Below are 25,937 nucleotides of genomic sequence, written 5' to 3' on the forward strand. Positions count from 1 at the left end.
CAGCATTATAATCATGGGTATAATGTGTTATGCTTTTTATAAATATTTATAGCTGTGTTTAGAATGCTTTATGAGTGCAGTATAATTAAGCAATAACATATAAGAAGATACTCCGGTATATCATGGCTGTGATTCAGTCAAAGGCACAAGGCTACAGGCCACCACAAAAAATTTAAAAAAATAGTTCTCATAACATCAGTGCAACTGGGAGGGGCCATCGTGTCCAAACCATCCACATACCTGGATAATTCAGTCAATAACCAATATAGTTTTGTCTAATATTTCCGGTGGCAGCAGTAAAACAACTAGCCAGCTTATTATCGGAGTAACTTTGCATTGTAAATGAAAACCATGCCGCAGATTATGAGGCAGATTGCAAAGTTCAGTTATTGGCATCTTTAATAGCGTGATCCTTAAAAGGACAGTTGGCAGCTTATAAAAACTTATTCTGGAACAGAAAAGAACAAATCCCACAAAACGGAATACATATGAACCTTTACTTTCACTGTCACCTATGTAAATTTTTTAAACTGGTGGAAACACAGGCAGGTTCTGAAAAGGCATCAAGTGACAACCAGCCCAGCACCGGCTCCATGTTGGTGGAAATGAGGCATCAGTACAGTGTTCCCAGGTCCAGCCCAAGGTCTGCTTAAGATCCACCCAACGGAAGCTGAAACCAGCCCAATAAGAGAGAGAGAGAAGGATTTCTCTCTAAACCAGATACGGAAAAGCTTGTTCATGTGTTTATTTCCAGCAGGCTAGACTATTGAAATGGTGTCTTTGCAGGTCTTGGTAATAAATCAGTCAGACAGCTGCAGCTCATCCAGGATGCTGCCACCAGAGTCCTCACTAACACCAAGGAAGTAGAGCATATCACACAGGTCCGTAATCACTGCACTGGCTTCCTGAGCATCATAGGATTAATAATTAAATATTACTTGTGTACAAGGCACTAAATGGCACTAACTTCCTTGAACCTTGTGAAGCATCCAGACCCCTGAAAGTTTACTCAGTGTCCCAGAATGAAGACCAAGCAGGCTGAAGCAGCTTTTAGTGTCTATGCTCCCTGTCTGTGGAACAAGTTTCCTGAAGACCTGAGGTCTGCTAACACTGTCAGTTCATTATAATCAGGGATTAAAACGTTTTTGTTGCTGCTTTGTTTCAATAAATTAAATTAGCAGGAGTTTAGTCATACGCTGCCTCTACAATCTCACTTCTTTTTAGTTAACTGTTTATTTGTATTTTGGGCTTTTAGACTTTTTAAAATTGTTTTTTAAATTGACAATGAACGTGTTTGTAAGTCCCACACCAAAGTTCCGAAGTATCGAAAAAGTACCACAGCTGCAATGATGCTTTTGGTACTGGAACTTCTGGTACTGATACTCGACTGGAAGTTAATGGAAAAGGGAAAGAACCAAAAGTACCGAACCTGGTGCAGTGGAAAAGCACCCTGAATAAACTAGCCTTACTTAGCAATTGGATTTAAAGTCCACTGAGATAAAAAGCTCATGTAAATGTGAAAGACCAGGAGGCAGCGGGAGAGAGAAAGAGAAGCTCCACTGGCAGTAGAAAATGAAACACAATAAAACACACTCCACCTCATACAGGGAGAGAGAAGTGTGTGTGTGAACAGACTCACAGTGTAAGAATTCTGCTCTGTTCCTGGGCACTAATACCGGTAGGACGGTGTCTTTGGTAACTAGAAGGAGACAGAGAGAAACAGGGATGTGAGTAAAAGGAATTTACTTGTGGGAGATGGACTTCACTCACTGTGGAGATAACAGCAGTAGGGTATTATCATTATGAGGGACAATAACAGGCATTTTAACAAACTGCAAATCATGGTAAGTTACACATAATACAGATTTTTGGTTTCTATAATGTAGAAGAAACATGTTTCATGTGATCTGGGTTTTGCAGCCAGTAGAATGTGAAGCTCTTTCACCAGTTATCACAAAGATTTAAACTTATTGTAAACAAACTGACTTGGTCACACAAATGTGAGGCTGACTGTACTGCATACTCTCTCTGCATGGTCCACATCGGGGGGGGGGGGGGCAATTCTACCCGCAAAGTCCAGTGTGTACGCAGGTCTTTGGGGTAACCTTTAGGTCAGCTGTTCAACCCCAGGTGTGAGACCCTTCAGCCAATCAGTCCTCTAATTAGTAATCCAGCAAAAGCAGCCCTTTCTGGGTAAGACTGGCCAGCCCTGGTCTATATTAACATGAACAGACTAGAAATGTATTAACCTGGTGATGGATCTCTGCCATTTTCATTCTGCAAAAATTCTCCAGTTGATCTTTCAGCTCAGAAACCGCCTTCCTCAAATTCCCAAAATCAGATCTGGGACTGACAGAGATTCTGGGTCCAAATCCAGCTTCAGGAGTGACAGGAAGAGCCTGGCGCCTCTACAGACACACAGTCTGATTAAACAGCTTCATCAATACAAATGTGTATTGCAATCTAATTAACAGGACCATTAACATCTGACCAATGACAGACTAGTTGAAATACAAATGACAATATGCATCCATTTGAATACTCTGGTTTTCTTATTGCCAAAGTAGCTGTTCTGTTACCTGGAGGAAATGGATGTGATCTTCTGTGTGTGAAAGCTGCTCCAGCTCAGAGTGTCTCCACTTCAGTTCATCAATCTCCTGCTTCCGTCTGTCCATGTCTCCTTCAGCCTGACTCACTGCAGCCTTCTCCTGATCTCTGATCAGCTTTGTCACCTCAGAGCGTCTTCTCTCAATGGAGCTGATCATCTCAGTGAAGATCCTCTCGCTGTCCTCCACTGCTGACTGTGCTGAGCTCTGTTGGTGACACAGGGAGCAGAGGACAGTAAATTACAATTGGCCCCTTTTGAGACTCCAGAGAGCCTCATTGTACAATAGAGATGTGAGCTGACAGGAGGTATAAAAACAGCACAGGGCTGGGGTTTGGAGCATCACCATGCTGGATGCCTCAGGTACTGAAACCCAGCCAGCACTGATTGGAAATGATCACTCATTAAGCTCATACACTGTCAGCTGCAGGGATTTGGCAGAGACTGGTGGCTGTATGGGGCAGGTTGGTTGTCACCATTAGGTCTCAGTTTAATAGGTGACTTTTTTAGTGGTTATTTGCATTACGCTGGGTTGTGAAAAGTTGCATTTTTCTCAAATAGGCATTTATGGTATTTTTTTAAATAAATAAGCTACTACTGCTGCAACACTTGGTTAAACTCTGTAATCTAGCAACTTTATCCCACTGACCCAGAATAACCCACAGCAGCATTAATTTGATTAATCCGCACAAGTCTGTGAATCTGCAATCTGTTGAATCTGAAAGAAGATACAATATGATCACAAGCCAGCTGTTATCTTCTCCTCAGGTTCATACTCACTGTGAATGAGGCCACAGCCTCTCTCAGCTCCTGCAGTTCCTTCTCTCTCATCTGAATTCTCTGCTGAAATTCCCTCTGTTTTTCACCCATTTGTTTCTACAGATAGGAAACAAGACGACAAAACAAGTTTGTTTCATTAGCTGAGATCACATTCATTTATCATCCTGTCCAAACTGGAAAGACACACAATAAAGGAACAATAAGGGGTCAAAACTCACCAGGGAAAAAGTAGCTAAGAAAATGACACGTAGACTAACAGAGGGAATGGGGCAGCTAGTGATGTTAAGCTTGACAATAAAAAAGCGATTCACTACATTCTGAAGCACAGCTTCAGTTTCCTTCGTTCCACCCTGAACACGTGACCATGGTCATCTGAAGCTTCATTCTGCACTCAACCATGTGACTGCTTTGGAAACTGAAAATGTGGCACAATCCTCATTACCGGTTTCAAACCTGTTGTACAGCACATATTTCGGCGTACACACACACTGCAGCGTAAGTTTTAATCATCATAATAATTTAATAATAATTCATTTTCAATAATTAATTTAATAATAATAATTGTATGAATGATAATAATAATTGTATGAATACATAATATCAGATTTGGGTGAGGGTATTACCCAATAATCTGTATAATTTTCCCAGTATAGAGACCAAGAAACAAATGATTGATGAGGCTTTGGTCAATATGCACAACCCTTCACCATAGTGGATAACGCAGGATTTAGGGAGGTTGTGGGGATCCTGGATCCAACCTACATTCTCCCATCCAGGCAAACATGAAAGGGTTTGGTGACAGAAACATTTAAGATAGAAAAAGAGAAAGCAAAGGAAGAGGTGAGAAATGCCAAAGCAGTAAGACTAACATCTGACATGTGGACATTCATACATATGGAAGCTTATTTAGCAGTCAAATGCCATTTTATAAATGATAAGACTGAGCTGTCGACCTTATTATTGGGAGCAGGAAAATTCCCAAAGTCTCATTCTGCAGAAAACATGGCTGCAGTCGAGGCAGCCTGATGGAGGAGTGGGGAATACAGAATAAAGTGCGATGGCTCACACTGACGCTGCACAAAATGTGATTGTCTGTGTCAGACACACAACCTGCATTGCAGGTTTCTGTAGCCAATCTAATGCTCAGGCTGCTGTAGCGAACTAACAAAGACAGATGTGAGACAATTAACCAATAACAACAGTGCAGGGAAAACAGGCAACAAGTGCAGTAACTTATATTAATGAACACAAGACTAGGAAAACTCCCACAAACACTGAAAGTAAGAAACACACACAAGGAATTCAATACTTAGAAAGTACAGAAACATGTGGAACATAATAAAACAAGGCACAAGCTTCACAAGCAGAACAGAGAACTAACAAACACTGGGAAGAATAGAAAAGCAATAATTAAATGAAAGAGGTGAGGTTGGTTCCTGACCTGCCTCAAACCCATAACCAGCTGGTCTCAGCCTCTGTGTCACACACTCATCCCATTGAGTCAAATGCAGCCATGTGGGGAAAAGGAAGAACACACTAGGGCCAAAGACGATGAGAGGACAAAGTGGATGGACAGCGATGGCTGCTGGCCACACGGGGAAGAGACAGAAGGACAGGCACTGAGACGAAGCTTCATTATTTATGTCAAAGCTGCTCCACGCGTTATTAATATTAGTGAAATGTGCCGGTAAAAATGACATGAAGGTAAAATTAAAGCATGTAGGTAAGAATGTGTGTTCAGTAGCCTAGCAAATGGATGTGTGAATAGAAACATATAATAACAGTGTAATTGTTTATATAGTTTTATATTGGGCTGTCCGGGGGCTTGAATTCCTGGTTAGATATTCAGTCCCACTCCAGCCCTGACTACTTTTACTTCATTTGTTCCAAGTCAGACATAATTCAGCATATCAGACAAAACAATGAACCTCTTTGTTAATATTTTCATAAATTTTGAGCTTCACTGGTTATCATTGAAAGCCAAAATATTATCCTATGGCAACCAACACAATGCTTTAAAGGCTGAACCCTTTAACCTTGAATAGAAAAGTATTAATCTACGTACATCTTAGTACCGAAAGACCTTTTATAACATGTACATTTGTACTGTGTTGATGTAGGTAAGGTAAGGTAAGGTAAGGTACGGAGGTAAGGAGCACACACTGAGTACAGTGCCTTACCGCACCCACCACACGACGAACCACCTCAGGGATGAGAACCTGAGTGCAGCCGTGCAGTGGGTGACACCTCAGCACCACACCAGTCCCAATGGAACAGTGTGAGTTTTATCCGGTGGCTGCAGTGCCAATCCTGCAAAACACCTCTTGATGGAGTATAGAAATGCATGGCGATAATGTGAAAAGTTAAACTTTATTATGAAAATATTATTTTATAATAATAATTGTCTAATGAAAATCGCAACATTATTACGAAACAATAAATTGTCAAATTAAAAAATTATACATAGAAGACAAGTGTTATTATGAAATATAATTTTATGAAATGTATGAAATTTTATGAAATTATTTAAAAATAAAAGGATACATTATTGAAATATTTATCATTTTATTTATATTTTTTGATATACTTATTTATTTTATTTTGAGTGTCATGGCGTCCCGTACAAACATCTTCGCCGGGCACGGCCTTACTGTACTGTGGCTCTAGTGAGTTCTTCTGTACTATGAAGGGTTACTGGCTTGTCGGATGTAAGGTACCACAGTTTAAATGGACTTCATATTCGTTTACTTACATTTTGCCCAGACTACCTTAAATCCGACAAGCTAGTAACCCCGCTAGTAAGACCGGACAAGTAGGTCATGACAACTTTACCGAACCAGACTTGATCTGAGTGTTTCGTAGCAATTACACGAACAAGTGTTAAGACAAAATCCATTTATTTAAAATTAACTTTTAGATAATAACAATAATTGATACTTTCACTGATCCCTTTGGGGAAATTGTTTTAGATAGAAAGGGGAAATTCTTTTAAATTAGCCTGACCTGTATCTCCGCCCTTCCTGTAGCAGCTGAGACTGTATCATGGCCTCTGTGTTCATCCATCGTACAGAGATAACAGATACACTGCTGGTGGGTACGGCAGTAAACCTCCAGCGGTTTGTCATGGTGGGAACAGACCTTGTCCTTCAGATGGCCGATGGCATCAATGAGCTTGTGCTGTTTTGCATGGTGGAGTTTGTTGTGAAGCTGCAGGTCAGTTTCACAGTAGGAGGCCAGACACACCAGGCAGGACTTGACAGCTTTGTGTTTTCTCCCAGTACAGACGTCACACTCCACATCTCCAGGTTCAGCATACTGGTCAGCAGGAGCAGCTGCTTGTAGTCCAGTCTTCTTCAGTTTCTCCACCACTTCAGCCAGCATGGTGTTTCTGCCCAGAACAGGTCTGGGTATGAAGGTCTGTCTGCACTGGGGGCAGCTGTAAACTCCAGCATGATCTTCCTGATCCCAGCAGCTCTTAATGCAGCTCATACAGTAACTATGTCCACAGGGAATAGTTACTGGATCCTTTAGTAGATCTAGACAGATTGCACAACTTAACTCATTTACAGTTGAAACCAAAAGTTTACATACACTGTATAAAAAGACATATAACTTTTTTTTCTTACTGTCTGATATTAAATCATACAAAACCCTTTCAGTTTTAGGCCCGTTCGGATTCCCAAAGTAATTTATTTTTGCTAAATTTCAAGAAAAAGTGTGAGAAAATTTTTTAGAGATTTTTTTAGTACTCTCTTCAAAGTCAAAAGTTTACATAAATTTGCTTAGTATTTGGTAGAATTGCCTTTAAACTAAATGACTTGACGCAAACGCTTTGGGTATCCGTCCACAAGCTTCTCACAACAGTTTAATGGAATTTTGGCCCATTCCTCCTGACAGAACTGGTGTAATTGAGTCAGGTTTGTAGGCCGCCTTGCTCTCACACGTCTTTTCAGCTCTGACCACAAATTTTCTATGGGATTGAGATCAGGGCTTTGTGATGGCCACTCCAAAACATTGACTTTGTTGCCCTTAAGCCACTTTGTAACCAATTTTGCAGTATAAAAAGTTATATGTCTTTTTATACAGTGTATGTAAACTTTTGGTTTCAACTGTACATCCACTGCAACTCTGGCTTCTGCCATTTTACCACGAACACTGATAGGATTCAGTCTCGTTTTCTCTCACAGTCATCTGTGTGTGACAGTGGGAGGAACTTCCTGCTTCTCAGACTGCAGCAGGTGTGGTTTTGGACTGAGACCAGACTGAGAAGAGCAGACTGGGCAAACAGTGGAGCTGCAGTTTATGAACAAAATAGTACATTATACAAACTGTACCCAAAGCAAACATTTATTTATCTTTTATGAGAATAACAGTTACTGACATTGTTTTTCTGTACACAAACTATAATCCTACTCTTTGATTTTTTGCAGTAGATAGAAATTAGGTATAAAGGTATAAGAGAGCAGATCTACTGAGAATGAATTTCTGTGTCGGTTTAGAAACATGTTTGGGATCATGTGGTTTCAGGTGAAACATGCAGGGATGTGCAGTTATAGACAGACTGTGTCAGGATTAGACAGAACAAGCTTTGACAAGTGCTGTCAATGCACAGATTTGTTTTTTTACATTATTCTATATACAATATTCATGAAAATATATGTCATCTCTAACTTTTCTTTCTGTGTGTTTGTGCAGGGAGTGTATTTATGTTAGGAAGGACAGTCAAGTTCAGAGTGATCATTTTAATCATCCAAAATAATTCCATACTCTAATAATGAAAATTGAACACTACTCTTATATTTAAGCCAAAAGTTAATGGACCAGCTTCAGCCATCCCCAGGAACAGAAAGATCATATATCAAAAAAGTATCCAACAAATTCCAATAACTGCAGTACAGGGTTATGGGACACACACATCACAGGAAGCACAGGGCACAAGGCAGAGACACCCTGGATGGGATGCCAGTCCATCACAGGGCAAACACTCACTCACATGCTGAGGACAATCAAGAGACACTAATTCACCAAACTGCATGATCGTGGACAGCATGAGGAAACCTGAGGAAACCCACAGGAACACGGGGAGAACCAGAACCAGGACTGGGAACCACACCCACAAGCCTGGAGGTGTGAAGTGAGAGCAGCTGGTCTGAAGTCCTGAAGGGAGCTGTAGCGCCATTTCTTTGGAACAGTGTGGAGCCGTCCTGCATTACTGCTTATCCTGTATGGGGGGGTGGGGAGCCTGGAGCCTGTCCCAGGTGGCACAGGGCGGGGGACACAATGGACAGGATACTAGTTTATAGCAGAGCACAAACTCACACATACAGACGCACACTAAGGGCAGCTTAGAGATTCCAATCGGCTGATCGCAGTTTCATGTTCTCCAAAGTAGGAGGAGAAAGCCCACATTGGAAGAACATGCAGACTTCACACATACAGCAGGAGGGACAGGAAACAAGCCAAGAGACAGAGGTTACTCCCCGAGACCCCACACCCCCCCACAATCACACATACTGTTAGGATTTATTTAAAAGTTACATTTTAATGCTACAAAATGATGACTGACTATGAACTTCATATTCCAGAACTGTGTTGGAATCTATGCTGACTGTAAGAATGTTACCTTACAGGATTTACCCGTTTCTGTGCCCTGTACCTACAGTAAGGAGCTGGGATCTCTGCTCCTTCAAAGCAGACAGACTCACTCACATATGATTACAGTTCTAGTACATAGCAGATACTGTTGCTGAAAGTGGTGAACAAGTGAGGCAAATATAACAATGCAAACATGCCGCTGTCAAGGTGCTGCCTGGGCACTAGTGCAGCTAGGCTGGTATTTCTGGGCTCCACAGACATCACTGGTGGTTGGTGTCGTGGTCACCGGGGTGCAGCAGGTGTTTGTCAACAACAAACAGGGACTTACTGGGATCAGAATGGGAGGCTATGGAACCGGCAACACATAAGGCACAACATCAGTGATCGAACTGGGGAACACAGGACCAGGAAGCACTTATATGGAGGACTAATGATGGAAGAGACTGGAGACAGCTGGGAGTGTTTAACACGAGGGCTGGAACGAGACGTGAGACCAACAAGCAGCAAACATGGCCTGTTAGAGCCACGTTAGGGAGGAGGCGGGACATTTAATTACATTTTTATATAGTGCATCACAGAGTCGTCCCAAGGCACTTTACATAGATGTGTAGTCATACATTACAACATCATTAAAGACATTAATACACAACGGGAAAAAGGAAAGAAAGATATTAAATAAAGAAAGCCAGATGACAACGGAGGAGAGGAACCAAAACCCCCAAGTAAGGAGATAAAATAGACCTCTGGAGGTCCATGGACAACTGGCTGCCCAACCCCCCCCCCCCCCCCCCCCGCAGACTAATATTACTGAGAACAGAAAAGAGTGGAGCTGCTTGCTAAAGGCCAGGTGTGAGGTGTGATTAAAGTCTGTCAATAAGCCTGTTCTCCACGCTGGCCTGTGTAGGGTGACACTCAAGGCTGCACCCAGGATGACACAGTTAGCAGGTCCAATTCGCAGTGTCACCCCTCCTTGGGACAGAACCAGGACTCCAGCTCAGATGGTGCCCCCCCCCGGGCAGCACCTGGAAATGTGGGGAGGCAGAGAGCATGGATGGTCAGAACATGCGTTGACACATAAATGGACAGGCATAGTGGATAAAAATGGCATTGCTTAATGTGACAGTACCAACCAGAAACTGGGACCAGAGTAAACGGAGTCTGGGATGAAGGAGGGACCCACGTATCAGGACCCAGGGCAGTCCAGCAGGACATCCTCTGGATCCATCTTCTCTGGGCTGGTGGCAGCCTGCAGGCATGTGCCGGTGGGACGTCAGGATAGAAAGTGGGCACCAGCAGGCCGTCAGGAGATGAGGTGGGCGCCGGCTGGACGTCTGGGGACATTGAGGTGGGTGCTGGCCAGGCATCAGGGGACAGCGAGGTGGACGCTGGCCTGACATTATGGAGCAGTGTGGCAGGTGTCGGCTGGTTACCAGGGAACCGTGTCAGATTCTATGAGAAGCCTAGAGGCAACCAAGGCCTCACCTGTGTTGGACACTGTGGGTGCGGCCTGAGCCTCCCTCTCTGGGCCGGGAGCCTTAAGTGCGGATGTAACGACTGCAACGGCTGGCTCTCCTGGGCCAGATGCTGTAGATTCAGTGTCTTTCAATCACGAGTGCGCTTCCCTAACCATTAAGTCACCACTGCTCACTACTATGTGTACTATTAAAAGAGGCAGTAGGGTCTTGTCCAGCCAGCTGACAAAACGTTTCCACATTTAATTGGAACGAAGGACGGTAGGAAACATCTGTATTGTGTGCAGACTTCCAATAAAACCATGTTGAAGCAAAGTCCGACCTCTACTGTGGTCCAGCACTCTGACAACCATAGAACTAGGAGTGAAGCCTGTTCTTCTGTGCTGGAGAGCTTTGGGGAGCATGTTTTGGCGAACAGGGGGATCACAGTAAATCCCAGAGAAGCATCATCGTCAGACTTCAAGTGACAATGAGGACGCAGGTCGCCCTACGGCAAACGACATGGAGACGGCGGGCTCCTTTTCTCCAGAGCACCCCACCTCTGCGGGGTTCAGCACACTCACTCCATTCCAGAGGGCCCTGAGGATCTCCGCTATAGCTGCCACACCCTCCACTTGGGAGTCCGGGGAGAGGGCTATGCCATCTGTCAGAGATGGGCCATTCTCTCTGGGCAAAGATGTACTGCGGCCTGAACCAGCGACATTAGGTATGCTTGACACAAGCAGCAGTGATCGGCTGTAGGGACCTGGGGAATCTACTGGGGCTTGTCGAGTTCCGTCAGTCTGTTGGGTGCCAGGATGAACGACTCTGGGAGCAGGTGTTGTCAGACAATAAACTGGGATTTACTGGGATCAAGATGGGAGGCTAGGGAACGAGCAACATGGAGGGCACCACATCAATGGGGAACACAGGGCCAGGAAGCACTTATACAGGAATAACAAGGGAACAGACTGGAGGTAGCAGGGAGTGTTTAACATGAGGGATGGAACGAGACGCGAGACCAACGAGCAGCAGGCATGGCTTATTAGAGCCACGTCAGGGAGGTGGCAGGACATGACGTTTGGGGCTATGGTTAGGGTTAGGATTAGGCTTAGGTTTAGAGTAAAGTGTTTGTGGCAGAGAGCGGTCAGTAGTACAAGGACATGACTATGCCACCTGGGGAATTTCACCACAGGAAAAATTACTCTAAATTAAGAGCACACAAGTTCATTTACCGAATGGAGCTAGAGACGTGTTTGTACTATTAACAGGTTGTTGAAAATATAAAACAAAAAAACAAGACAAGCGCTTTAGCATCAACAACCTTAAAAAATAAACCAGCAACCAGCCTTTGGCCACTGGCTGACTAAACTCAAGCAGGAGACAGGTGTCCGGGGAAGTTGATCAAAAGGGGGAATAGAGTCCCTTAAACTAACACACACACACACACACATACACACACACACACACACACACACACGCACCTGTGCTCCACCACACTGATCCCCACACAAATATACTGCACAAGGTGAAAGTGTGAACACCACCACCCCAGACCAATCAAATCTTAGTCAGCCAGATCAATCGAGGCAGCCACTGCTCACAGTCTCCCAGAAAATACCCCAATCTAACCAAGAATCTGAGTGTTGAAAACTATGAAGAGTGCAAACAATGAGTAGCAGAATACAGGCTGTCCCTCTGTATCAGTCCCAAACAGAAAGAAAGGGCGGCCCAAAGTCTGTTAAGTCACAAAACTAGGGAATGAAACAGCTCCAAATGCAGGAAAAGGTGCGACGATCCTTAGCGCGTTCCAGGGCTCCCAGCACATCGCCGATGTCCCACCGAGGATCAGGAGCTTCAAGCCGCGGTTGTTGGGCGACATCGGACCGGCTGAGGACAAGACAAGACTGACGGAAAAGAAAAACTGACGTAGGAAACACAGCAGCCACAGTGCAGGTTCAAACTATTATTGTCTGACAAACCTGCTGGAAGAGGCATAAACTGAAGCTGACGAGCAACTGAAACTGTAATCCTGGCAACAACCGTAACTACAATTAAAACACATCAAGTAAAGCAACTGACAAGTAGCTATAGGCCTAGTCACCAGAATAACTTGCAACCACTGGAGCTGCAACACAGACACAAGAGAAACACTGCAATATAAAATATTACCATTAGCCATTTAAATCAAGCAGAGGATTAACGCTAATTAAAACAGCAAAACCTCCCACCAAGACACAGAATAAGTGTGAACCTCAGCCAGCATGCCAGCGTACCACGGCAGACCACTGCGGTGCGGAAGGGGAGTTACCGGACCGGGAAACGCCAATGACGCCTCCACACACTAGGGGTCCCCACACACACTTACCGGAAATAATCAACAAGTCCTACCCGCAAAATTCCACACTACTACAGTTGGATGGCCCTGGGATTTTTCTCCAGAACCCCAAGGCTCAATGGAAGTACCGTGAGATTCTTAAACCCTTACCTGAGGAAGGAGGCTTCCAGCGTAAGGAGAGGTTCACCAGAATCCCCGGGCTGGATGGACATCGTTCATCCTTTACCTGGGGAATGAGGCTACCAACTCGTGGTGACTTACCCAAGCCCTGGTGCTGGATCATCATTCAATGCTTACATGGGGAAAGAGAGACCTTACCCTTGGCCTCCAAGCCTGGAAGTACCCTGAGCTCTAGACCCAAGCTTAACCCTAACCCATAAGCATAGGTTCGCAGTATGAACGGTTCTCACCTGATACCAGAAAACCATACATGTTCTTAATCTGAAAATCAGTTCATCGTTTTCCCAGAAGGTGGCAGCACATCAACACTGCAAGCTTGGCACATCCCTTTGGATACAATGAGCTATCCTTACATTTTGAAATTTTTTTAAACTTATTTAAATCAGTAAAACAAATTACTTCCAAAAAGGATAGAATCATGTCTACCCAATACCCCTTGGCACCATGTTAGTGTGAATGGAGTTTTCACTCCAGCCCTGAGGGATTCAGAGCAGACACAAAAGATTGTGAACCCATGTGTGATTTACAGTGAAAGGTGACTGAACACAACGCACAGCCTCTGTTATGACTCCACTGTTCACCATGGTTCAGCACCATCTATATTTCTATTATTTTTAAGGTATTTTACTTGTGGTTTTACACTTAACATGGTATCGACAGGCTTGCACCAGAGATCTCATTGTATTTACAGTGACAGTAACGCTGCCTTATCTTGCGAGAGGAAGTAGCATATGGGTGCGCTGCTAATGTTAGCATTAGCAAACCTAGCTGCCTAGCAGTGTTGGTAGTAACTCGTCAGTGTAATTCCACTACTTTTGTTTGCACCATGTATTTCAACATCGACGCGATGTTAATGTGATCACTATGCAACCTTTAGCCCACTGTTATTTTCCTTGATTATGTAATTATACTGGGCAGGTCAGGCAGAGGGAGCAGACGCAGATGTAGAACATTGCCGCACCAACCACACGTCCAAACTGCTGGCGATCCTGGCCGGCGACCCCCCAGGCAGACACACGGTCGAATCCCACCCTTATTATAATTACTTTTATATACAGTAATTGGTAATTAGTAATTTTCAGTAGCTTGCACAAGGCTGCTGACTAGCAACGTTATTCGTTGGCTGAATCCGAAATAGCTGTAGTGCTACGATGCTGGATTGTTACAGGGACAGTGATAAATGCAGACCCCTTTATTCTGATTGCGTTAAAAATCAAATGTTTTTACTCAGATTTCATCCATTTGGTGGTGTGCTCTCTATAATGTGCCATGTTTTCCTAAAAGCAGATTTTTTAAAAAGAATGGCAAAATAGAGCAGCGCACTGAATTGTAATGCCTGTATCTTGAAACGTAGCGTGTTGTCAGACTCTCCGACACACAGCTCTATGGTCCATACAGAGGAGATGAGGAACATGCAGTCTGCTAAGTCACGTGGTTACCTTTCGTTAGGTGGCTACGTTTACATGCCTTAACGCAATTAAGATGTTTTCATGTAAACAGATTAATCGGGGAGCTCATTTATAAAGGCTTCGTGTGACTGAAAAAGACGAGAAGCATTCATACATACATTTATAGGAAGATTTTGGGATTTACAAAGAAAAACGTTTTGTGAAAAAGACACAAATCTTGTGAACGAGGTTGAGAGATGCTGTTTCGACAGAATCCTGTAGAGGGCACTGTGTATGCTAAATCGAAGGCTCCAGGAATGTATTCGGCATTTATAATCATAAACAATAATAAATGAAATATTTGTGGGCAAATGGCAATTGGCTCTGAGATTAAAGTTTTTTAAAATGAATTTGTTTAAATTTTTGGGCCGGCATGGTGGTGCAGTGGTTAGCACTGTTGCCTCACACCTCTGGGACCCAGGTTCGAGTCTCCGCCTGGGTTACATGTGTGTGGAGTTTGCATGTTCTCCCCATGTCGTCGTGGGGTTTCCTCCGGGTACGCCGGTTTCCCCCCACAGTCCAAAAACATGCTGAGGCTAATTGGAGTTGCTAAAAAATTGCCTGTAGGTGTGAATGGTGTGTGAGTGTGCCCTGCGATGGGCTGGCCCCCCCATCCTGGGTTGTTCCCTGCCTTGTGCCCATTGCTTCCGGGATAGGCTCCGGACCCCCCGCGACCCAGTAGGATTAGCAGTTTGGAAAATGGATGGATAGATGTATGATAGAATGATTAAGCTGTAGCACATTTCAAATAATATTTCATTTGTAACACATTTGTTCTCCAAACTTCTACATTTTTAACCTTTGGCCACAAGATCATCTTCTTCCTGCCAGTATCTTTTCTTTTCCTTTGATCCTCGGTTGTTGGAATCTGCTCTGCTGCTTGGAAGTTCCCTGGGGAGTTAGTGTTGGGGGGTTCTGGTGGAATGTGACCATCGGCAGCCATGGGCTGGATAGCGCTGTGGTGCTCAGCCTGGCTCTGTGCCCTTCTAGGGGCTCTGTGTCCTTTGTTAGCACAAACATTTTGCACACCTGACATTACCATGCATACAGTATTTCTCTTATTTTACAAAATACAAAAACACTGATCAAAGTCTGTAGAAAAAAACATTTTATTTCATGAACTAAGTCAAATATGAATCATAAAACACAATTAAAATACTTTTTTTGAATACATGCCTCAGAAATTGCACATCCCTGATTGTGCGTTACCTTCATGCTGCCTTGAAATTTTTGATTTCTTCACTGTAGCCCTATGTTATACAATCTTATCTTAACCTTATGTTAACTGATCCCATTTTTATTTCTTAAAATATCCCCTCCACCACCCCCCTCTGAGGAGGACTGCTTTATTTATAATTAATCTAATCCTATGTTATACAATCTTATCTTAACCTTCTGAATTAATCCTATTTTTATTTCTTAAATATTCCCTCCACCACCCCCCCTCTAAGGAGGACTGTTTTATTTACAATTAATCTAATCCTATGTTATATAATCTTATCTTAACCTTATCTTAATTAATCCTATTTTTATTTCTTAAATATTCCCTCCACCACCCCCCCTCTAAGGAGGACTGCTTTATTTATAATTAATCTAATCCTATGTTATACAATCTTATCTTAACCTTATGTTAACTAACCCTATTTTTATTTCTTAAATATTCCCTCCACCACCCCCCCTCTAAGGAGGACTGCTTTATTTATAATTAATCTAATCCTATGTTATACAATCTTATCTTAACCTTATGTTAACTAACCCTATTTTTATTTCTTAAATATTCCCTCCACCACCCCCCCTCTAAGGAGGACTGCTTTATTTACAATTAATCTAATCCTATGTTATACAATCTTATCTTTACCTTATGTTAACTGATACTATTTTTATTTCTTAAATATTCCCTCCACCACCCCCCCTCTAAGGAGGACTGCTTTATTTATAATTAATCTAATCCTATGTTATACAATCTTATCTTAACCTTATGTTAACTAACCCTATTTTTATTTTTTAAATATTCCCTCCACCACCCCCCCTCTAAGGAGGACTGCTTTATTTATAATTAATCTAATCCTATGTTATACAATCTTAAGCTTACCGTAACCTATCCTATCTTAATTTTATTCTATGTTATCTTATCCTATCTTTCTTATCTTATGCTATGCAATCCTATCTTATTCTTATACTATGTTACCTTATATAATCTTATCCTAAACTTATGGTAATTTATCATGTCTTTGTAAAACATAAAATGGCATACAAGTTAAGACTATCTTAACTTGTCCTATCTTATTCTATACAATCTTAACCTTATCCTATCTTAATCTTATCCTATAGTACCTTATGCTATAGAACTACATGGTAACATATCCTAATTTTATCTTATCCTAAGTATGTATGACAACTCTCGTGTAATTATGTGCTGAATCTACAGGGAAATGTAGCTATGTGCATCTGACTGATAGCCCATTTCCACACCCATCTCCTGAGCCCTGGGCATGGTACTTAGCTGCTCCAGTGCATCAATAGGAAAGATGAACTCATCTTCATCAATCCTACGCCTCTTGGTTGAATGAGTACCCTCATTATCCTCATTCTTCCCCTGTTTCGCTAAGTTAATTTCATTTAAATGTCTGTTCCAAAACTCCTGACACCAGTACTCAGTAAAGCACTTGGCGTCATAGGTCATTTTAGAGTACTTGGTTACATAATAGTTATACAACCAATAGAATTTTTCCAGGTGAGATGAGGCGGCTACAGCCTTTGCTGGAGCCTGAAGCAGAGGGGTCAGATGAACCAGGCCTGGAGCTGAATATGGATGTGGAGCTGGGCTTACAGGTGTGACTAAGTGTGGCAATAAAACAGAGGAGCCCATAAAAAGAAATGGGGATGAAACAAAAGGGGAGGGGGCTGAAGACGGAAATAAAAATGAAGAGGAGGAGAAGGTTGGTGAGCTGGGCTTAGGCTCTAACCCCTTCTGTTGGTCATACCTCCTTCTTCGCCCTGACCGGCCTCCCGCCGTTTTTCTACGGCGGCCTGTGCCCTGCTGACCCCTGCTGGTTGCCACCGGGATGGCAGCAGATCCAGGAGAGGCAGACGTGGTCAGGGAGCTGGCTGCCGGCGGCCTGGTGCGGCACTTCTTCCGACGGCCAGCATCACTGGAACTGGTTTGTCCTTTGGGATTATAAAGACAGGGGACAGCATATTTAATTTAAATGAAACATTATGTCACTGTACAACAACACTACATCACAACCATCACAGATATCACACTTGGCAGTCGGTATTGCACACTAAGAAAAATTCTGCAGTCTTTATTGGATACAGGAAACAAACGCTTGGGAAACTTATGCGCTGGTCTTGACTTGGGCCGTCTGCGTTTCAGCAGGGGAACCTGACCTATAAAAACAAGCCAGTTTGTGCACAGATTCCCTGATACGCAGAACAACAGCGAAAAACAACACTGGAAAGGTTCATGTGCATCAAATATAGCAGCCCACTCAATCCAAATGCTGGCATCAACAACTGACTAAAGTCAAATCCTTTACATATCTTACACTTTCCATAAGTTGCATTATTTATTCACTCTCAAGGTACCAAACTAAGATTTATTCTTTTTCTGATTACTACCGCGTTTCCCCGCAAATAAGCCCTAACATGATTTTTCAAGAAGCCCGTAATATAAGCCCTAGTTATTGTCCCATGGATTGTACGGTAACTAGAATGAGATGCGGTTATACTACGAGAAGGCTACATGGACAAGAGGCGCTCATTTAAGGACAGAGTTATTGCTAAACATGAGAGATTGGGGACACTGGTTCTACAGGAAATTGAGTTGCGAGATATTCAGGACGGAATTTGGAACTTGGAGATTTACGATGATGTTCCAGAAGAACATGACATGACGACTATATTTGAATGAACATATACAGTATACAGCAGAATTTTGTTCATGAATAAATTCACCGTCAAATTGTTTACATGGAAAGATACTGTTAGAAGATGACATGATGTCTGTGTTTGAATAAATGTGGATTCTTTTTCATGAATACCGGTAAATATACTGTAGCATGTTATACTTGGGAAAATACTACCTTAATATAAGCCGTAACGCGTCATTTGGAGCAAAAATTTATATAAGACCCTGTCTTATTTTCGGGGAAACACCGTATATTAGGACATATTCAGCTGTTACTTTACCACTTCATGATGATTTTCTCTGATGTTTAAATATAATATAATGCAGTAGACATTTAAAAAGACTCCCGTATATTAAAGCTAAAGGTGAACTACTTTATTATTTAGACATGTACTTCTAAAACAAGATAATAGAACAGAAGATTCAAGAAGACTAGTCAAGCATATTCTGACTTTAACTCTTTAAGTGCTGAGTTAGTCTGGGCATCATTTTGCCATCCTTACCTCGGCCAACTGGACCGGGGATGTATTCCGGGGCGATCCGCACACTGACTGCACCTTTCGGCAGCAGCCAGTCAATCCTCTGGAGATTCACGGTGGTTTTCACGATGGACATCTTTCGCGTCTTCTCTCTTGCTGATAAACTGCAAGTCTGAGCTGCTTTAAATGTTCAAATGAAAACTCTAAACGGAAAAGAATTGTTATGATTCGGTTGCTAAGCTACGGTGGCCGATTGGTGTCAGAGCGCTGCAAAGTCTTCAAACGCTTTAATCAAATGACGAAACATACGATCTACATTTACAAAAGCGCAGAAACGTAGAAGTACCACAAAATTTTAAGACAAGTTTAAAAACATATAAGCGCTGAAAATCTGCTCACAACACAGTTGTGAAGTTTCTGGGTGACAAAGAAACAAGACGGACCAATTATGGTTTAACTGTATATCGAATGTTTACAAAATGTCGATATCTTATCAAAACAGGATATAGAATGAAACACTACATTATATCAATCAATCATCCGGTCGCCATTAAAAATATAGAATAATATTCCTTCCTTGTTATAAGTAACACGAGAGCTGCGGTCTTGAAGTTGCACAGGCTCCCAGAATTCATAGCGATAATTACGCGACCCATTCAATTAGTGGGTTTTTTGATAATTGGGAATGCGTTGGGTGCGTTCGACTTCACTTAGGTCTGACTGCAGCTGACGTGAGGGGGAGCGCCATCTGCCGGCGGCTGCAGGAGTGTAATATAATAATATAAACTGTAATATAAACTTGTAATATAAACTGACAGCAGCCAAACTAGACAACTTCTACTCCTCGTAGTGCGAGACCTGACTGAGATGGCCGCACTGCCAGAAGGGTGTAGATACATCTATACAAATATCACCTGCATGCACATTACTTCTTCTACAATAACCAACTCCTGATCCAAACTGCTAGCAGTGAAAAGATAGCTGCCAGGAAAAAGATCAAATACATTTATTTCAAGGATTCAAAGTTTTTATTGTCATGCACAGAATACAATGCAATTCTTACTTGAATGTCTTCTTCACAGACTAGACGATTAAACACATAAAGCAGCGCAAGATTACAGTAACTAACAATAAATAAACGATTAACTTATGTGTACTATTAGAGCATTTATTGAAACTTTACTTCTTTACAGGCTTTTCGGGAGAAATAGCAGATAACGCATCGGAACTTCCAGAGATACAAACGTCATGCTAAAATTGTTCAGCCAATAAGGGCAAAGTTGTGTCACGGAGGCAGTTCCAGTTTGTGCAGCCGGCTGAGAGGTTTTTTTTTATTATTTTTGTTATTGAAGCTTTAAATTACAACAGAAGTAACAGCTGACCAGTGACCATTAAGATTAACAAAACAAACAAGAACATTTACGAGACATTCACAAAATAAGCCAGGGGCACATAGTAGCGACATTTACAGTTACGCCGGCTGAAAAGTGCTGCACGATCTTACTTGCTCTCTGCACGTGCTGCACGATCTGTCACGATCGTCTTGTAGGTTTTTGTACCATGTGACTTGGTGACGTTAGGTGACGTTTTGCAGGGCCGGCTTTATGTCGGACAAAAGAAATCTAACCATGATGCAGCAAAGCAGACTAACCAAAGATCTCATAGTAAACAAAGGAATGTGATACTGCACTTAAGTCTCAAAACAAAGCTTTTACAATGTTAAAAAGTACTCACAACTTTCAGAATTTGATTGAGTACAAAAAGTTGCAGGCTAACGTAAGGAGGGTAGTTAAATGAGCAAAGAGGGAGTTTTGGAGGTCCTTCTGTAATTCAGTAGGACGGGAAACTGACATTAGTAAAGTCTGGGGAATGATAAAAAAGATGCATGAGATTAAAAGGGAGTATGGATATTCAGTTCTAAATGATAATAACATAATAACAGTTACAGATGGGGAAAAAGGCAAAATGTTAGTTTTGTGGTTTTTCATTCCCTGCTAAATCAGAAGTCAGAAGCCGCTGGTGTAGATCCAAATTCAGTCTTTATTGCAAACAAGTTACAACCAAGGCCGGACACTTAAAGTGTGTCCAGTACTGTTTTATACCTATTTTTATACAAGTTCTTATCATTTAACAATATCTCGTCACTTAAGCATCATCATTCCTTCAACCATTCACAATCATTGTTTTTTACATCAATCCACACCCCTAGGTGATAAGTTTGTCCATCAATTCTTTTACTGTTTGGTCCCTCAGCCGAACGTAATGGTGGTGCGACCATCTCCACTTGGTTTCTTAAAAATGCTCAGCCGTGAACTTTTGGTGAGCCTGTTGCACATTGTCTAATTAGAGGGTTGATAATATATTTGTCCTTCAACATAATGATAAGGCATAACACTAATAAAGGTGGATATTCATGCATTCAGGGCTAACATAAAGTAGCTAACAGAACATTTGAGGCTAATACAAGGTGCAAATACATACTCAATTGATTACATTGTGTTGATTACATTGTAATGATTACATCACGGGTATTTGGCATGCTTTTTAATAATACCGTAATGATTATATTCTACATTGTATAGTGCTAAATAATATCCCATATATTTCCCCCCTTTGGGATTCTAAAGAGTCCCACACACAATTCTGTCCATCCAGCCTAGGAGGGAGGGCTAAAACCCTAAGATCTAGGGAAATTCCACTCCCAGCCCGCCACAGGCGCGGCCCCCCTTCGGGGTCCATGGCTGACATGGCTCACAAACTATCAACACTCAGAATCAACCAACAGCAATGAACTCCCCAGGATACATTGCATATATTATCAGGAATACATAATCTACCAGGAGTACATCACCTACCACAAGCTCATTACATAAACATATACGGCTAATGCAAAGATAACTGAAAGGTTAACTGATAACACTGTAGATTACTATAACAGGCACTCTGTCATGAGCAGGAAAGTCCCAGGTGTCGTGGGCGGCAGGCAGGCTGCAGCGTTTCCAACATGGAGTATTCACAGGCGGTACGGCCGAACTTCAGCTATGGGCAGGAGCGTATCCAAGGTGTCTATGTCGCCATCCGTTTCCGTGTTGGTCCAGGAGGTTGCCGCTCCAAACGGTCCTCCCACCACTCTAAACATTGCAGCTATAGTCGCCTGCTGAGACAGCGCTCTTCCCACTAGGGAGCGAACAAGAGGAACTACACAACAAAAGATTAGTATCAAAGCAAGAATGAACACAGCACACACACAGAGTGCTTTCATAAGGGCTTACTGCCAACTACCCCACATATTATAGCACCAGTCAAACAACCCGTCATGTTGTCCCGAATTTCTCGCCATCTCATCCTGTAACCCCTGCAACTTTCTCATACCCTCAGTAAATGAAACATCCAGGGTTGTATTATTGGGAATAAATGTACAGCACTGATCCCCGAACAGCACACACACTCCCCCTTTTTCTGCCAGGAGCCAATCCAGGGCCATCCTGTTCTGTCATGCCATCAGACTGGTGGCCTGAAGCTGCTCCCCCAGAGATGCGAGTGCCGCCTGAGTATAGTTGATAAACCTCTGCTGATTATAGTACAGATAATTTTTCCATTCCACATTTTTGTTAACAGTAGGCCAAATTAATATTGATTCAAACCCTGCAGCTATCTCACTTCTCACCTTATATTTCTCTGGAATGCCCCTCGGCTGGCATATGGCATCTATATACACACTGGGATCATCTTCGCAGCTCGTAACAAACCTGTGGGACCTAGAGGGCTGTTTGTCAGAGTAAATATCCACCTGGCTAGCTAACATCCCCCTAGTGCAGAGGCCTCCACAATTATTGGGGAGAGGAGGCCTCAATCCTCCCTCCTGACCACACAGCCACCACGTATCTGCCAGAGGTACGCTCTGGTTCTCTAATGCATCCAGCGGAATGACATCTGAGTCCTCTATAGCCCTGTGTGAGGGGCTGACGTCTGAGTCCTCTATAGGCCTGTGTGAGGGGCTGACGTCTGAGTCCTCTATAGGCCTGTGTGAGGGGCTGAAGTCTGAGTCCTCTATAGGCCCGTGTGAGGGGCTGACGTCTGAGTCCTTTATAGGCCTGTGCGAGGGGCTGAAGTCTGAGTCCTCTATAGGCCTGTGTGAGGGGACCGACGTCTGAGTCCCCTATAGGCCCGTGTGAGGGGCCGACATCTGAGTCCTCTATAGGCCTGTGTGGGGGGCTGACGTCTGAGTCCTCTATAGGCCCGTGTGTGGGACCGACATCTGAGTCCTCTATAGGCCTGTGTGAGAGGCCGACATCTGAGTCCTCTATAGGCCTGTGTGGGGGGCCGACGTCTGAGTCCTCTATAGGCCTGTGTGGGGGGCTGACGTCTGAGTCCTCTATAGGCCCGTGTGTGGGACCGACATCTGAGTCCTCTATAGGCCTGTGCGAGGGATTGACGCCTGAGTCCTCTATAGGCCTGTGTATGCATCAAATATCATATATATATATATCCATCCATCCATTTTCCAAACCGCTTATCCTACTGGGTTGCGGGGGGTCCGGAGCCTATCCCGGAAGCAATGGGCACGAGGCAGGGAACAACCCAGGATGGGGGGCCAGCCCATCGCAGGGCACATTCACACATCATTCAAATATCATATATATAATTTATTAAATTTAGATTTAAGTTTGCAGTCAATTCAATTTCCACGTTTCTCAATTTTCACGTTGCCTTTTTAAACGCAATTATGTGAATTTTAAGTAAAAATGTAGAATAAAATTATATCGTGATAATTATCAATATCATTTTCTATGAAAAAAACTTTACTATTGTACAATATTGCCCAGCCATAGGCTGATTTCAAAATTGATTTACATATTGTCTGTCTGTCATTATACATAAGAACATAAGAACATAAGAACTATACAAATGAGAGGAGGCCATTCGGCCCATCAAGCTCGCTTGGGGAGAACTAAACTAATAGCTTAGAGTTGTTAAAATCTTATCTAGCTCTGATTTAAAGGAACCCAAGGATTCAGCTTGCACTACATTATCAGGAAGGCTATTCCATACTCTGACTACACGCTGTGTAAAGAAGTGCTTCCTTAAATCCAGCTTGAAATGTTCTCCCGCTAATTTCTACCTATGGCCACGAGTTCGTGTATTTAAACTAATGCTGAAGTAACTATTTGGTTGAACAGCATCCAAACCTGTTAGAATCTTATATACCTGGATCATGTCCCCCCTCAGTCTCCTTTGCTTGAGACTGAACAGATTTAGCTCAAGTAACCGTTCCTCGTATGACATTCCTCTAAGACCAGGAATCATTTTTGTGGCCCTACGCTGCACCTTTTCTAAGGCCACAATGTCCTTTTTAAGATATGGTGACCAAACCTGCACACAATATTCTAGGTGAGGTCTCACCAAGGAATTGTATAATCTTAGCATTACCTCCCTTGACTTAAACTCCACACACCTGGAGATATACCCCAACATCCTATTGGCCTTTTTTATTGCTTCCCCACACTGGCGAGAATGGGACATGGAAGCATCAACATACACACCAAGGTCTTTCTCATGATCAGCTACCTTTATTTCAGTGACACCCATGAAATACCTGTACTTTACATTTCTGCTCCCTAGATGGAGTACCTTACATTTATCGACGTTAAATTTCATCTGCCAGGTATCGGCCCAGTCACTAATTAAATCAAGATCCCGCTGTAGCTGCTGAGCCACTAATTCAGTATCTGCTACACCACCCACCTTGGTGTCATCTGCAAATTTCACCAGTTTACTGTATATATTGGTATCCATATCATTTATGTAAATTAGGAATAATAGTGGTCCTAAAATCGAACCCTGCGGTACCCCACTATGAACGCAAGCCCACTGTGACATTGTGCCTCTTATAACTACTCGCTGTTTCCTATCTGTTAACCAGTTATCAATCCAGGTCGCTACGGTACCTAAAATACCTGTCGCTTTGAGTTTAAGTAGGAGCCTCTTGTGGGGGACAACATCAAAAGTCTTTTGGAAATCTAAGTAGATGACATCATAGGCCTTCTTATCATCAACTTCCTGAGTAGCTTCCTCAAAAAACTCCAACAGATTTGTTAAACAGGATCTACCTCTCCTAAATCCATGCTGGCTATCCCGCAAAATGTTATTGGAGTCCAGGTAATCTACCATTTTCTCTTTGATTATAGCCTCCATAACTTTACCAGTTATACAAGTTAGACTGATTGGCCTATAGTTATACAAATTACTTCTATCCCCTTTTTTGAAAATAGGCGTTATGAAGGCGTGCTTCCAATCAGAAGGTACCACACCTTCAGATAAGGATTTTCGAAACAGTAAAGTTAAGGGTCAGCAAATAATATCCCTCATCTCTTTTAACACTATAGGTAAGATGCCATCAGGGCCCTGTGATTTATTTATTTTGAGCTTAGCTAGGCTTTGCAAAACATCTGCTTCAGTTATATATATATTAGCTATAGACAATGCTGGATAGGTAATAACTGGTAAATTACTAAGGTCCTCAACAGTGAATACCCGTGCAAAACTATCATTGAACTCATTTACTATATCAATGTCGTTTACTATTATAAGACCCTTACTATCCTGCAGATTAGTAATTTCAGGTTTTAGAGCTCTTTTAGAGTTAAAATACTGGAAGAAACTTTTAACGTCATCCTTAGCTTCCAATGCAACCATCCTTTCGACATTTCTTTTAGCTCGTCTAATATCATTTTTTAACTCAGCCTGTAGACTTAGATATTCCTGCTTAATTCTGTCATCATCAGTTATTTTCCATTGCTGGAACAAAGCCCTTTTCCTCCTTACTTTATACTTTATTTCCCTAGTAAACCACCTAGGTTTCAATTTCCTAGATTTATTCTTGCTGGAAACAGGTATGAAGTCCTCTTGCACTTGCAATAATGTGCTTTTAAAAAATTCCCAGGCCTCTTCAACAGTTTTGTTATTTAACTCCATCCAGTTCACAGTTTCTAGTTTTAGTCTCATACACTTAAAGTCAGCCTTCCTAACATTATATATTTTTGATTTGGACTTAGCTCTTCGAACACTAAACTTAACCTCAAATTTGACCATGTTATGATCGCTACTGTCAAGTGGTTCTAAAACGTCTAATTTACCAATCCTGTCCT

General features: G+C 42.5%; 2 protein-coding genes across 2 annotated transcripts in view; both read right to left on the minus strand.

Moving 5' to 3' along the window:
- LOC125726802 (E3 ubiquitin/ISG15 ligase TRIM25-like) overlaps positions 1-6,887 on the minus strand; it is a 52,518-nt gene extending 45,631 nt beyond the window's left edge. The window contains exons 1-4 of the mRNA XM_049003290.1: positions 6,389-6,887; positions 3,386-3,481; positions 2,580-2,813; positions 2,250-2,408 (exon numbers count right to left, since the gene is read on the minus strand). Of these exons, the coding sequence (XP_048859247.1) occupies positions 2,250-2,408; positions 2,580-2,813; positions 3,386-3,481; positions 6,389-6,874 (975 nt within the window). The 5' untranslated portion in view covers positions 6,875-6,887. The remainder of the gene's footprint in view (positions 1-2,249; positions 2,409-2,579; positions 2,814-3,385; positions 3,482-6,388) is intronic.
- The window catches only part of LOC125726803 (uncharacterized), an 89,304-nt gene extending 70,246 nt beyond the window's left edge, over positions 1-19,058 (minus strand). Inside the window, exon 1 of the mRNA XM_049003292.1 lies at positions 18,814-19,058. Within this exon, the coding sequence (XP_048859249.1) occupies positions 18,814-18,925 (112 nt within the window). The 5' untranslated portion in view covers positions 18,926-19,058. The remainder of the gene's footprint in view (positions 1-18,813) is intronic.
- Positions 19,059-25,937: the final 6,879 nt, after the last annotated feature.

Source organism: Brienomyrus brachyistius, unplaced genomic scaffold (genome assembly GCF_023856365.1).
Source record: "Brienomyrus brachyistius isolate T26 unplaced genomic scaffold, BBRACH_0.4 scaffold76, whole genome shotgun sequence".
Taxonomy (NCBI): domain Eukaryota; kingdom Metazoa; phylum Chordata; class Actinopteri; order Osteoglossiformes; family Mormyridae; genus Brienomyrus; species Brienomyrus brachyistius.